Source organism: Nannospalax galili, unplaced genomic scaffold, assembly GCF_000622305.1.
Source record: "Nannospalax galili isolate Female #2095 unplaced genomic scaffold, S.galili_v1.0 scaffold5, whole genome shotgun sequence".
In the NCBI taxonomy this organism is placed as follows: domain Eukaryota; kingdom Metazoa; phylum Chordata; class Mammalia; order Rodentia; family Spalacidae; genus Nannospalax; species Nannospalax galili.
Genome location: NW_008353126.1, coordinates 1,645,448 through 1,659,348, shown reverse-complemented (window position 1 = coordinate 1,659,348; position 13,901 = coordinate 1,645,448). Strand labels below are relative to the sequence as shown.

Below are 13,901 nucleotides of genomic sequence, written 5' to 3'. Positions count from 1 at the left end.
TGAGAGGAGAGGGGAAGGAGGTTTGAATACCTTTGATTGCAAACAGTCTTCACTGCTGACTGAGGAAGACATCTGGACCAACAGGACCCCTGGCAAAGTTCTTCCAGCCCTGTAGAGTCTATTCCCCTTCCACAACCAAGATTTAAGGATCGAATCTGTGATCCTCCTGCTTCCACCCCATCAACATGAACTATCAGTGTATGCTAGCACAACTGGCATAAGGCTTAAATCTGTGGATGGGCCTCAGTGGGACCAAGAAGAGCATCAGTAAAGGCAGACTGAGGACAGCAACTCTCCCAAAGTTGGGATTCTCGGTGGAGCCTCTTCCTTTTCCCTACCCAGGAGAATGAGCAGAGCCCAGCCTGACCCTAGGGAACTACGAGCCTGGGGTCTCAGGTCATCTCTGGAGTGAGCTTGGGGGCAGGGTATCTGGAGCCTGGGGGACTGTGTCTTACAGGCATGGAGGAGGAGGGGAGAATGGCTAATGGGAAGCAGGTGAGGGGCTGTCCATGCTCCAGCCAGGGGACAGGCTGGCTGGGATGGCCCAGTCAGTGGGAGGACCTGTCAGCTCACAGATAATCCCACAAAACAGGCTCTGAGATGCCCATTCATATTAATTATGTGTGAAGTGGGTGGTTGTAAAGTTAGCTTTCTCTTCATTTAGCTGTCACTGAACAGAAAAATATGAGCTGTGGGCAGATGCACCTGGATGGGAGCCAGTAGCCAGCCTCCAGCCTTCCTGTACCCTCCCCACAGTGGGCCTGCCCCCAACATGGGCCTTCTTCAGCCTCTGCCCATGGCCTCAGCCAATGCTAACACTCTTGGTGACTTGACCTTGGTCTCGGCATTATTTTCTTCTGTCTGGTCCTGCCTCTATTTCAGCTTCCTTTGCTTGGGCTTCACAGAGCCTGTACTTCTCTTCCTCCATCTTTCTGTCGTTCTAAACTAAGAAAAAAGAAATCATGGTGCAGGGGTTATTTTTTTATTTTTATTTTTTGACCATTGTTCTGTTTCTGGCACAGCACAATGCCTGGCACAGAGCAGGACTTTAACAAATGTTTCCAGAACAAACTAACCCCTCTCTGCATTCATATGGAGCACCATCCCATGGGCCAGAGTCTCAGACTAAATATAAAGGAGAAAGCAAGCTGAGCAGGAGAATTCCTCTCTCTCTGCTCCCTGTCTGTGACCAGCTGCCTCACACTCCTGCTGCTATGACTCCCACTTCATGATGAACCGTGTCCTCAAACTGTGAGCCAGAAGAAACGCTTCCTTCCTTAAGTCGCTTTGGTCAGGTATTTTGTTACAGCAAGAAAACTAATACAGTAGCTCTCAGACTTTTGTGGAACAGAGGGCCAAAACTGTGTTGACCATTCCTTGGATGAAGACATTTCTAGTACAGTGAAATGCATCCTGGAATTAGAGATGGGATCTGAGTCCCCTAACTGACCAGTGGTGAAGGCATGGAAGGCTCATCAGTGATGGCTGAGGGAACTTTCTCTCCCGTTTGATTCTAACCTTCCTGATGGCCCACTTCTGCCAACATCAGGACAGAGAAGAAAGAAGTTGCCAGCAGCTGGGGAAGGAAGAGGGAAGACAATCACTTCCTTGGGGATACATGGCCTCCTCACAGTGACTATCTTGGCTAGGAAATCTAATCTGATAGGATACTTGCTCCCTGCTCTGATGTATCTTTGAATGCTTGAGCTTCTCTGTGCCCGGAAGACGAGGCATTGGGGGGTGGGGGTGCAGGCTGAGTTGAGTGGAATTCTTCTGAGCAATGTGGTTGTGTTTACTGGGGGGTGATGGGTGGGGGGTGGGTAAGAGGGACAGGCCTGCTTTTTTCCTGCCTTCCAGGCTCCAGAGATAAGGCAGAAAGTGGGGATGAAGGATAGAATGGGTAATATTCTAAAACCACAAGAGTTCTGGCTTTCGTCTCTGCCCCACAGCTCAAAGTGATCTCTGGGGCATCTTGGGAGAAGGCAGCTGCCCCACCCCCAGCACTTGGGGTCCCAGCCCACAGGCACTCAGAACCTCCACGGGCTCCCTATTCTTCTAGTCTCCTTTCCATGGTCAGTTCATCCACAAACGTTTTGTTTCTCAGTTTTCTTACTCCCTTTCCCAACCCCAAATTTCACTGCCAAATAAGCCCAGCTCTAGAACCTCCTAGAACCTGCCAAAGCCTAGATAGGTAAGAGAACCAGGCATGGCATACATTGGTCTTTCAAGGGCACTGCCATTGACCTTCCACCTTCCCTATAGATCCCTGGATCCTTGCTAGCTCCTAGACATAGGCGAGCCCTAAAGAAAGTGGTGGCCATGACAGTCACCTAGTACGAAAAACACCACTGTGTTTATTTTTTATGCTGGGTAGCACACCAAAACAAAATAAAACAGAAATATCTTTACAAAAATTGGGATTAGGATCTCAGGGGCTCAGAGACTAGAAAAATCTGTCTTATTCTGATCAACATCCATTATGATTTCCAAGGCCTAACTCTGCCCTGATCTTAGAGAAGCAAATCCAAATGTTTGGTGATTTCTGAGGGAATGTCTTTCCGCCTTGGAGAAATCTCTATAACATGTTGGGAGACTGGACACAGAGTAAGGGATGCCTGGAGCAGGGGAGATCCCCCCACACCTTCTATTAAGCTGATTTTTATCTTCTAGTCCTTGTCAGCTCCAGATGCTGGGCACATGCCCCTTAGTGCTGAGAAGGTAGAAGAGAAATCAACCCTAGGTGGTCACAAAGATCTCCTCAGTTCAATCAGAATTCTCTTCCCATTTTCCTGGGCTCCCTGATTGAGGAGACAGTTAAGTCTTTCAGTAGGAGAGATGACACCTGGCCATAAAGTCTTGAGGAAGTAAAGCAGTGTCTCCCTCTCTGCACCCCAGTTTGAGTGAAGGGATCCAGTTTGTGTAATGAAGAGTCCTGCCTGCATTGAAGCCCTTTCTCTTAAGCAGCCCCATTTCTTTATTCTGAGACAAGTCCCTGTAATCTGTTCCCTGTTGGAGGCCAAAGGTCCTAGCTACCCTCCCAGGCCTCTAGAACCACTCAGGGTATGGAGGCAGAAGGGTGTGTTGTCTGGTGTCCAGTGGGGGATTGGATGGGAACAGAAAGAGGGGTGGGCAGCTCAGTCTGTGTCTACACAGCCCATCACGTGGTCCAATTCAGCAGGCTGGGAGGCTCCTTGGGCTTCATCCTGAGCGAGACAAGGCTTGGAGACTTGTAGTCCCCATCTGGAGAGGGCTCAAAGCCGTGGCCTCCCAGAGCAGGAGGAAAGCCATGGATTGAGTAGATGCCAGGGTGGGCTGCAGGGGAGGCTGGCACCCCCATGAAGCCAGACACGTTTCCATGGGAGTGAGAGTATGGAGACATGCATGGAGAGGGGATGCCCTCTGGAGACATGAGGCAGTGGCCCCCTGGGCTCCCAGACCCTGGACTGGGCCATAGGGAGTTCTGCAACTGAAAAGAGAAGGGAAAAGGTCATGAGCTTCTTGCCCCAGAAGCTGTCTACCTTACCCTAGCAGTTCTTTCGTCGTGAGGCCTCAGAAACTTTCCAGGAAAGCTGTTCCAGGACCATTCTTCCTTCTACCCATGCTAGCATCCAGGATGCTCTTGCCAGCCTTCTCAAAATGATACTTTTGGGACTGGAGAGATGACTCAATGGTTAAGAGCACTGGCTGCTCTTGCAGAAGACCAGGGTTCCATTCCTAGCACCCACATGGTGGCTAACAATCATCTGCAACTCTAGTTCCAGGGGATCCAACACCCTATTCTGACCTCCACGGACACTGCATGACACGGATGCACTTACACACTTGTAGGCAATATACTCATAAAATAAAAATAATTTAAAAAAATGATACTTTCTTCTGCTGTAATTCTCTGTGTTCTGCATATATCACAGGTAGGCAAGAACCCTGATTTGCAGAGGAAGAAGTGATGAGCCCACATCACACAAGGCCCAGATGCTGCCAGGGATGCTCCAGGTCTCCCCATGTCATAGTGTGTGTTCTCACTAGCAACTCCACTGGGCAGAGCCAAGGCCTTGGTGCACAGCATGGCTAAGGGTCTCACCTGGGGGTGGCTGTCAGTTCGGGGCAGCACAGAGATGTCATAGGCAGCTGTGAAGGGGTTCCGCCCCTCCTGTATCTTCCCATAACGCTCACGTTTTCTCCACTTGGCTCTACGGTTCTGGAACCAGACCTGGGGGGTGATTGGGTGTTAGTGTTCTGGTCCTCTTGTCTTTTCCAGTTGATCTACCTTGCAGCATCCAATCAATGTAAAGGCTCTCCTGCTTAAACCCTCAATGACTCCCTAGAAACTCTGGACTCAGAACCAGCCCAGTTCCTAGCAAGGTCCCTTAGGTCTGGCCCCTGCCCTTTTTCCGGCCCTATGTCCTGACAGGCAACAGTACTAGGTTCTTCCTAGTTGCCTCCCAAGCTCCCACCCAGCTCTCCTTTGAGACAATCTGCTGTGTTCCTCCTTCATGCCTTTGAGTAGATTTTGCCTTCTGGGGCAATCTTCCTTTCCACCCAGCCATCCAGGCTAGGCATGTCTATTGGATGCTCATAATACCCTGGCCTTTCTCATTGTACTACCACATTCTGTACCCATGATCTGTTTGGGAACTTACCTTCCGATCATTCATGAGCCCTTGGAAGGTGGTGGTGGTATGTCTTGTACACATCTGTGTATATATATATGATGAATTTGGTATATCCTCTATCTTGTTATATTTATTTATATTGGTATATGTGGTTTTATTTCTGTTATTTAATAAACATCATGTCAGGCTTTAAGATAGATGTTGATAATATAAAAACCAAACTGGGGGTTACCCCCCCTACTTCTCACTGTAAGTTAGGACTGCTGTAATCCCAGCACTTGGGAAGTGGAGGCTAGAGGATCAGGAGTTCAAGGCCAGTTTCAGCTACGCAGTGAGTTTTAGGCCAGCCTAAGATAATGAGACCTTGCCTCAAATAAAGTACAAAAAACAACCATATAGAAACCAATCACTCTTTTCTAGGGATCCAGCTTGAAATAACAACAGAAAAGGCTATGTGTGCTTATAAGTATATAAAATTCCAACTACCCTGGCTGGGAGGAGACCTCTGCCAGCCCTCACATGCTTCTCTCCATGGTCACCCCTATTCACACAGGGAAGCAAGGACCTGATAATTAAAGAGGCTCTGCATACCCCTGTCCCACTAGATTCTAGGTTGCTGGGGTCCCAGAACAGGTCTGGCTAAGGTCAAAGAAGGCCACCCCGCATACCCAGCTGCCTGTGTTTTCTGTTCTCTCTTATCCCTCCCCTTCAGGCAGATGAAGAGGCCTTTATTAGAAATCATTTCCTTGTTACCACCCATTGCACCCTGGAACCACCACCACTGTAGACCTCTGCCTGGACTTTGGGTCTCTCTCCATTGTCCCATGTGTGGACTTAATTATTCCACTTCATGGGGTGGGACTTATGTTGGGTATCATGCCCTTGTCAGAGAAAACCTCCCTACTCTAGGGCTTTGTTATTGGGGAGGCTTCTGGACTGATTCCGGGAATCGCATGACTGACTATTCCTGCATCTTTCCAGGGTTGAAAAGGTTAGTAGCTGGCCATGGTGGCTCATGCCTGTAATCCCAGCATTCAGGAAGCTAAGGTGGGAAGATCTCTTGTTTGAGGCCAGCCTGGGATATAGAGTGAGAACCAGGTCAGCCTGGATTATAAGAAGAGTGAGACTCTAATTAAAAATAACAGCAACAATAACAACAAAAACCTAGGGCTAGAGAGATAACTTAATGGTTAAGAGCAACCTTTTCGAAGGACCCAAATCCCATTCCCAGTACCCACATCAGACATCTCATAACCACCTGTAACACCAGCACTGTACTCACATGCACAAACCCATACGTAGACACATAAACATACACATAATTTAAAAATAGTAAATAAATAAATAAATAAATAAATAATGTTTCTTTTCTTTTTGAGACAGGGTCTCCTGTAGCCCCAGCTGGCCTGGAACTTGCTATGTAGACCAGGCTGGCCTGCAACTCACAAAGATCTGCCTGTCTCTGCCTCCCAAGTGTTGAGATTAAAGGTGTACCCCACCACGCTTGGCTATAAATAAAAAATTTTAACAAAACAGAAACCCTTCCAAAAAACAAACAAAAAAAGGCAAAAGAGGAGGAGGAAGAGGAAGAGAAGGAGGAGGAAGAAGAGGTGGGGAGAGGGAGAGGGTGAGGGAGAAGGAGGAGGGTGGCCTAGGAGAGGAGTGAGTGTAATGTGCCCCAACTCCAAGCATTTTCACATGGAAGAACAATTCAGACACCATCCCAGTGTAACATTCCAGAGACTCCCTGTTCTGGTCTCCCTTGACTTTATATAATCTGGGGGTGTTCCCATGGCTTGGAGAGCCTTGAGGGACAGTTGTTTTAGCTGCCACCTAGAAGAAACAAGGAAGCAGGACAACCCAGCAGAGGAGAGCAAACAGCCTCAGCCCCTTTGGGTCTATATTGGATTCTGCTGTCAGGTTTTCTCTGCTCAATGCTAGCTGCTACAGAATGGCCTGTGGGGCTCTATAGGCTGTCAGAGTTGGCCTCTACCCTAAGATCTTCTCAAGTCTCTGGAAGGGCCTCATACAGTGAATAATAAGCAGGATCTTCACCACTACTTGTCTCCCACGTGGTGGGAGAAGTAGATTCCTCTGGTGGGGGCAGGGGTGGGTTCAGGAGGAACTAACCTCCTTACCCTTCTCCAGAACCCCAAACATGCCTTCCCTGTGCCTCCCCCATGGCATTAGGTAGCCTCTTCTGAATAAGTCAGTTCAAAGCAAGACCACAAATGATCAATCTCCCTCTTGGGCTAGACTTACTGAAATGTCTCCCTATCCCAGGCCTGCTTGTCACCCTCATGCTTTCTGTCACTTTCTACCTGCTTAGGCATGGCTTCCCTTCTCCCTCTTCCACCAGCGACCTACCCTTCCCTCCCCTCCCCAAGGGCTGGGCTTCCCACTAAGGAAGCTGGTTGCCTCATCTAAGAAGCCCTAAGGCTTGGTCTCTATAGGGAAGAATCTATTGGGGTGGGGAAGGGCTCCTGGTCAAGCGTTCCTAACTAGAGTCTGGGTGCCAGTTCATGATGATCCTGACATTCCCATCAGGGCCCTTCGCATTCTGGGCAGTCACCTCAGGAGCATCACTGATATGTGTTTGACACTTCACTTCTTCCTCAAGGAACTTTCTAACTTGCTACTATTGTTTCATTTTCCAGAAGTGGGAAACTGAGACATATTCAGTGTACTAAATCACCTGGCTAACTAGTGAATGACAGAGGATTCCCATATACCCATACACATCTTTTGACTCCAAGAGATCATTACCCCCAAGTCTATGTATAAGCCTCAATCTAATGATGTGTTTCATTAGAAAGCCAGAAAAGTCTGCAGCCACAGCAGCACGAAGGGTGAGCTCCAAAGGGCCAGCCATCAGTAGGACCTGGGTAAGGCAGCTCTGTGTGGCACGAGCATCCACCTCTCCTAGTACTTCCTTGGTCTGGCCCATAGTCTGGGTGGTCATGGTTAGAGCTCACCATCCCCTCACCTGTACCCGGGCCTCAGTCAGGTCTGTGCGTAGAGCCAGCTGCTCTCGGGCATAAACATCAGGGTAGTGGGTTTTCTGGAAAACTTTCTCCAACTCCTCCAGCTGAAATGTGCTGAAGGTCGTGCGGTTACGGCGCTTCTTGTTCTTGTTCTTGGCCAACTCCATGGAATCAGGAAGTCCCGGGGAAAGAGGGACACGAAGGCTGGCCAGGCAAGGGCTTGGGGAGCCTTGAACATTAGAGGGCCCGTCTCTGGGGCCTCCTCGGCAGTCCACAGGCAGCTGGGGAAAGCTGGAAGCTTTGGAGGCCTTCTCTTCAGCTGCAATGGAAAACACAAAAAGGAGGATGGAAACCAAACAGGGGTTTTTGTGGGTGGAATAGAGGGAGGGAAAGAGCATTGACGCTTCAGTCTCCGCCTACCCCTTCCTTCCCCTTCCCTTCCTCCTGGCAGCCGCCCTCCCTGGGAGCCTGGCATTCAGAGGCCTGCCTGCTGAGCCTCCAACTCAGCCTCTGGGGAGGGGGCCCTGGGGAACCATGTGCTCTGTGGTCTGGGTGGATCTGCTGGGGCCAGAGGGGGGTTCGTTTCGGGGAAGTGCTCTGTGGTGATGTGTCCCATAGGGTGTGGAGGTGCAAGGATTGGCGCCATAGCAGGGACCTCTACCCTGGCAGAGCCAAGAGCAGGGGCAGGGTAGTTGACATCTCCCACCCCTGCTAGAGTGCTCTCTCTTGTTCTGACTGTGCTGGCCTTCTTTCCCAGGCCCTCGGGGCTTTGCTAGCAGAGCCAGGCAGACCACAGAGATGCATAAACTACCTTTGGCTGGCCTGGCTGTGCCTTGTTCTTTGAATCCCAAGTCTTAGATTAATACTAATTTTCCCAGCTCTGAGGCATAAAGAGCAAGTTGGAACAAAGATGATTCCATAAGATATCACCTGTCTCCATTGATTATAAAGTTGCCCTGTCTGGAAAAGAAATTTAGTCCAGTATAGAAAGGTAAAAGCCAGATAGGTTATGCTTGAGAGGAGACATGGGGTGGGGTGGGGGGGGACAGTGTCACCACCCCTTCCCCTACTATCCTCATCATTGCCTTCCCTCCCTCCTCAGGAGCCTCTGACTGATTTCCGGTTACCCATGATTAACTGGCAGGGAGGGCTCCATTGCAGGCTGGGAACAATTTCCAGCAGCCTTATTCTGACGTGCTAACTCTCACTAAGGAAGCTTGGTGGAGACCCACCATTACCAGCCAACAGGGAATGATGCGAAATAGGTCACCCTGATTGTCCACACCCTTTCCTTCTAGAGAGGACCCCCAGCAGTGTCCTCATGAAACCAGTCCACTGGGATGGCAGCCACGACGCCACAAAGACGCCCCACTAACTCACAGGGCCCCTTCTTTGGCCCCAAGCCCGTCTCCAGTGGGGGCCTGGCCCCCAGGAGGCCTAGCTAGCTGGCACCAAAAAACAGTTTCCTACTAGAGAGTTAATGTCAAGATCACAGCTGTGTGTGTGTGTGTGGAGGGGTACAACCAGAAAGATGGCCTTTTCAAGATCTGAGTCAGATGAGTCCCTGTCTGGTAGACAAGTTGGGTAAAGTCCTTCTCAGTTGGAAAATGATCAGTGACCTCCTTGGACCACCCAGGCTGTGAAATTAGCTACCCATGTGTGTCCTGGAGGCCTGGGACAGTCAGACAAGGCCTGACCTCTGCTATACCCAGCGTGTAGCAACAGCACAGGCACCAGGTCTCCTCTACAACTTACAGGCAGGCTAGGGGAGGAACTGTGCGCCAGTACTGGCTCTCCACTCTTCACTGTCACATTTTTTTCCTAGGGGTAGTACTATTTGTTAGGAAGGAGGGATCAAGGAAGTCAAACTAAATAATAATAAAAAAAATGGTCAGAGAGCAGGGAGCCTGGAAAGGGTCACCCTGGAGAGGGTAAGTCCTCAAAATGGCCTGAAAGGGAAAAAAATCTTAGTGTTAGGTTCTAGACTTCAGGCAGAAAATGGGTGACAGGAACTCAGGCTAGCTGTTTGAGGAGTACTAACCACACCACAGAAAGTTCCCCAAACCCCAGGGGCTTACTCTCTACTTCTTGCACCCTCAATGTACATCCCCATAAGAGCCAACCCAGAGAAAGTAATCAGATCTGGGGCCCCATCACTTGCTCTCCAGATCTAGAACTACTAAGCTGATAAAGTCAGGGGATGAAAGGATAACACAGCACCTACCCCACAAAAGAGGCTAAGGCAGCTGACCTCTGCTCATCTCAGGCCAGCAGAATCTACCACCCTCTCAAAGAGACAAACAATTGCTCCCCCTCTCCCTGTAGCTCTTGCCCCAAAGCTTCCTAAGTCTATCTAGAAAACTCCAGAGACAAGACCACTTTTCAGAGTACCCCAAGCAGCCTCCTGATGAAGAGGTTCCTGGAGTCAAAGCAGCAGTTTGAATATAAGCAGGGAACACTGCTCGGTAAAGGAGGGTACATTTGAGGTGTAAAGAGTTGTCAGATATGGGGTGGTTCAGGGTGAATACTCATGTTAGGCACTGGGAGCCTGAAGCTAAGTACAGAGAGGGTCCTGAAACTGCAGAGCCTTGCGAGTGCCACAGAAGTCTACAGAAGGAAAGCTGGGCGCCAGGACTAGGACCTTTAAGGTGCCAACCGGGTCAGGATTCTATTCCGGACCTGGGCTTCACACTTGTGAACCTCTGACCCGGGAGAAGGGTACCCCAGCCCCTATCAGATGCTGCCTCAAGGCTCTGTACAGTTGATGGTGAGCAGCACTGCTCCTGGCCACTCTGCTGCGCAGACGGTGCCACCAGTGCGGTCAGTCGCAGGACCTTGGGTTCCAGGCTTTCAGCTTTCACTACAGCCTTGCTCCAAGACGTGCTGTTCTGTGTCTCTGCGCTGGGACTGCTAGGTGAGTCACAGAGTTTTCAGAAACCTGGGCTTCCTTTCCCCAGCCCTAGGGAAGTACGTGAGAACGTAAGCGCCTTTCTGCCTTTCGAGACGGATAGTGTGCTTCCTCAGAGGTTCATAGCCTCAGTCTAAAGGCTCAGACCAGGGCGTAGGGCTCTTTCGACGCCGGCAGTCGGCGGGGTCAGAGGCTCGGGTCCCACCTGTGGCAGGCAGAACTCCAGCACGAGTCATTTGCAGAGCACGAGGTCCCAGGTCAGGAAGCCCAGCTTGGGGACCCACTGGCAGCTCTGAGGGAGCCGGAAGGAACCGCAGGGCACCTCTCCAGTACACACAGCTACCAAGAGCTGAGGGCGCAAGCGTGTCTGGATAGGACCTCACATCGCCAGGGTCCGGAGCAAGGCTGGGGTGCCGGGCCGGAGAGAAGCGCGGTGCTCCAGGCTCCGGAACGCAACAGCGGGGCCTCAGCAAAGACCTCGCCGCAGATGGGGCGCAGCTGCTCGCTCGCTGGTCTGAACTGGAAACGCTTCGAGACCAGTATTTTAAAGGCAGAGACGTAAGACGGATTACCTCTGCTAAGTACACTGCGCACACCCGAACCCCTGGGGGCTGTTCCTCTCCAGCAAATACGAAGAGGTCAGAAGAGCTCCAGCCAGGGCAGCGGAAGGCTAAGGCGGCCGGGATCGCCGCTCAGGCTCGCGCTCACACCGCTGCACCTCCTTTTCGTTTGGCCGGTCCTGCGCCTAGCTCGAATCGTTAATTTTTTAATTCCATTTGTTCCTATTTTGTGGTGCTCTTTAAATACGTCTCTTTTTCTTTCCTCTGTTGTTTCTCCCTCTTCGTCCTTTTCTCCCTCGCTTACCCGCTTCGTTCGATCTTCTGTTTGCCTTTTCTCGGTCCTTCATTTATTCTTTCGTTCCTCGGCCCACCTCGTCGATTGCCGGGTACCTCTTGTTCTCGACCCTTTCCTCCGTTGTTTCGTTCAACTCCCTCCTCTCCCTTTTTGGTTGTTGCTTACACTGTTTGGTTTTCTTTCTCCGCATTTCGTTGTCGACACCCTCGCCGTCGGATCCCAGGTTGTTGGAGTCCTCTAGTGTTCTTCGCAGTGCGCCCAGCACCAGGGCTGTCCAACCTGGGGCAGTAGGTGCAGGATGCACATCCCCGGGTGGGGACTCTGGAGCATGGGGTAGGAGCTGCCCCGCGCGGCACATGCACCCAGGCGGGTACCTGTACCCGGCGGTGCTCTCGGCGCTGCGCGGCCGCCGCTGTCTGGCAGGGATCAGAGGAGCCAGGCCAACTGCTTCTCATTAAGTCCCAACTGTGGTTTTTATCAGGAGAGCCTCCTTTCAAAGGGCATTAGACACGAAGCTCCGCGGACTCGCTCATTTCCTCCGCTGACCCCCACACACCTCCCCGCCCTTCCCTACACACTCACACCACCCGGGCCGGACGAAGGCCCGAATTGCCCGCTGCCCAGACACTCTGAGGAGGCCCGCGAGGCGCCAGCGCTGAGCAGGCGCTTGCGGGTTGGGATCCAGGTCTGGGTCTGGGCTGTGAAATGTAGCAGCAGACAGGGGCTGGCCCTGGGCGCTGAGACTCCTGTGGGTCGGATCGGTCTTGCCAGGCCTGGGCGCTCAGACGCATTCACAGATAACGGCACACTGGGCACCGTCTCAGGAGCCCAAGGCGCCCAGGGTTTAGGCCTATCTAGGGCTGCTCGCGACAGCCCAGCGGTGACGATCCAGTGCCAGGACGCCGACACTGCAAAGAGGGCGACCGCCGTGCAACGACGGGGAGGCCAGGTTAGTCTGAGAAAAAACACAATTATTCGGTCTTGACAATGACCGGGTTCTAGGGGACCAGACACTGCACTCCGCGGGGTAGTGCACAGGCAGCACCCTTTCCCGCAGAGGCTGGGCCGTAGGAGAGGCGGGTCAGTCCAGGCCGCAGCCCTTCGATGAGTCCGGCTTGGCCACTCTAAGTCAAGGCCCAGCCTCTGCGTCCTCCACCGACGCCAGACACAAAAGCCGAGAGCCTTGCGCCCAGGGTCGGGGCCCAGCTAGGCTCCGGGGCCTTCCGCCCAGCCTCAGCTTCTGGGTTGGTTGTAGCTTAGGCCCAGATCCGGCCCAATGTGACCTTCTCCTTCCCAGTTCGTTCTCCTTCGGGCCTGAGTGGGCCAGGAACCGTCGCCACTCCACCCTCCTTTGACCTCCTGCCTCCGGATCCCGCTGTGGGTGACGCGGGTGGCTCAGCCTTCTGCACCGCACTGGCCTTTGCCTGGCCCGGACCAGCCGCGATTTGGCTTCCGAGGGAGTCGTGGGAAAGGAGAGCCGAGACCAGCAAAAAGGTTGAGAAACAGGCTAAGGGGAGAGGGAGACAGGGAGACCTGGGGGGACCAGGGGAGGGGAGCAAAGGGTCTGGCTGAGCGCTGCCCGCCGTGCGTTACCTTCCGCGGGGCCCTCGTAGAAGTGGCTGCCGTTGAGCAACGGCCCGGGTCCGAGGTCCTGCAGGTACTTGGCGGGCGGCTTGGCGGGCTCAGGGAGGTAGGGCTCCAGGGGTCCGCAGGCCGGAAAGCGGGTCATCCGCGGGCCGCGGGGCGGCGCGGGATGCAGGTGAGGAGCAGCGTCAGGAGTTCCCCGGGGGCCTGGAGGCTCGTCCCCCGGGGCCGCGTAAGGGCCGGCTGCTGGCCCCACCGCAAACGCTCGCCCGGGGTCCATGCCGGCTCAGGGAGCACAGGCCGCCGGGGCTCCGGGGCTTGCGCTACCCGCGCGGCCTGTAAGCGCCCGCCAAGGGGGAGGGACCTGGACTCGGGGGCGCGGAGCCCCCGGGAGCGGCGCACGCCGCGGGGGGTTGGGGGCAGGAGAGGGGGGCCTCTGACTTAATTCTGGAACTATCCACGTCACGTGCGGCCCCGCGCGGATTAACCCCTCGGAGCCCAGGAACCCCGCTATTCACCCCTAGCCGGGTGTCCCAGGCAGTTGGAGGAGAGGAGGGGGAAGGCTGCTTCCTTTTGAGGGCAGGATCCCTTTTGTCTAACCCTTCTGGGTGAGTTCCCGGTTCAGAGCTGTACCCTCGGTCCTTAAATCCACCTTAGTGGTTCTTGTCACTGGAAAGGTGCTGCCGTGTGCTGGCAGAACCCCTCCTCCAACAAACTTTTTTGAGGCCTGATCTGACAGCCTGGGAGGAGAGCTTCCAGCAGGGCTTTGGCTGACCCTTTACCTGGCTCTTTTTGCTGGTAGCTGGAAAGAGCTGGAAAGAAGAAAGCACACCTCCCTCAGACCCCCCCCCCCACAGGGACAGAAGTGATTGGATATTATGTGGAGACAGCTCTAGGCTCCCAGGGGTTTAAGGAGTTTGGACCTGGACACTATCATTAATTGGCCATGGGATCTTG

At 52.9% G+C, this 13,901-nt stretch overlaps 1 protein-coding gene across 1 annotated transcript; it reads right to left on the bottom strand.

The window, feature by feature from the left end:
• Nucleotides 1-2,334: 2,334 nt before the first annotated feature.
• On the bottom strand, nt 2,335-13,379 carry Alx3 (ALX homeobox 3). The gene is made up of 4 exons (XM_008850364.3): nt 12,954-13,379; nt 7,600-7,916; nt 4,082-4,210; nt 2,335-3,466 (listed from the first exon to the last, which is right to left on the bottom strand). The coding sequence occupies exons 1-4, from the start codon at nt 13,222-13,224 to the stop codon at nt 3,158-3,160; spliced, it is 1,026 nt and encodes a 341-aa protein (XP_008848586.1). The 5' UTR covers nt 13,225-13,379; the 3' UTR covers nt 2,335-3,157.
• Nucleotides 13,380-13,901: the final 522 nt, after the last annotated feature.

Bases quoted from the DNA above. Each gene is read 5' to 3' on its own strand.
- Alx3 (XM_008850364.3), bottom strand. From the start codon at position 13,224: ATGGACCCCGGGCGAGCGTTTGCGGTGGGGCCAGCAGCCGGCCCTTAC. The intron at 7,917-12,953 runs GTAACGCACGGC...TTTCCATTGCAG, and splicing joins CTACGAGGGCCCCGCGGAAG to CTGAAGAGAAGGCCTCCAAA. The intron at 4,211-7,599 runs GTGAGGGGATGG...ATCACCCCCCAG, and splicing joins TGACTGAGGCCCGGGTACAG to GTCTGGTTCCAGAACCGTAG.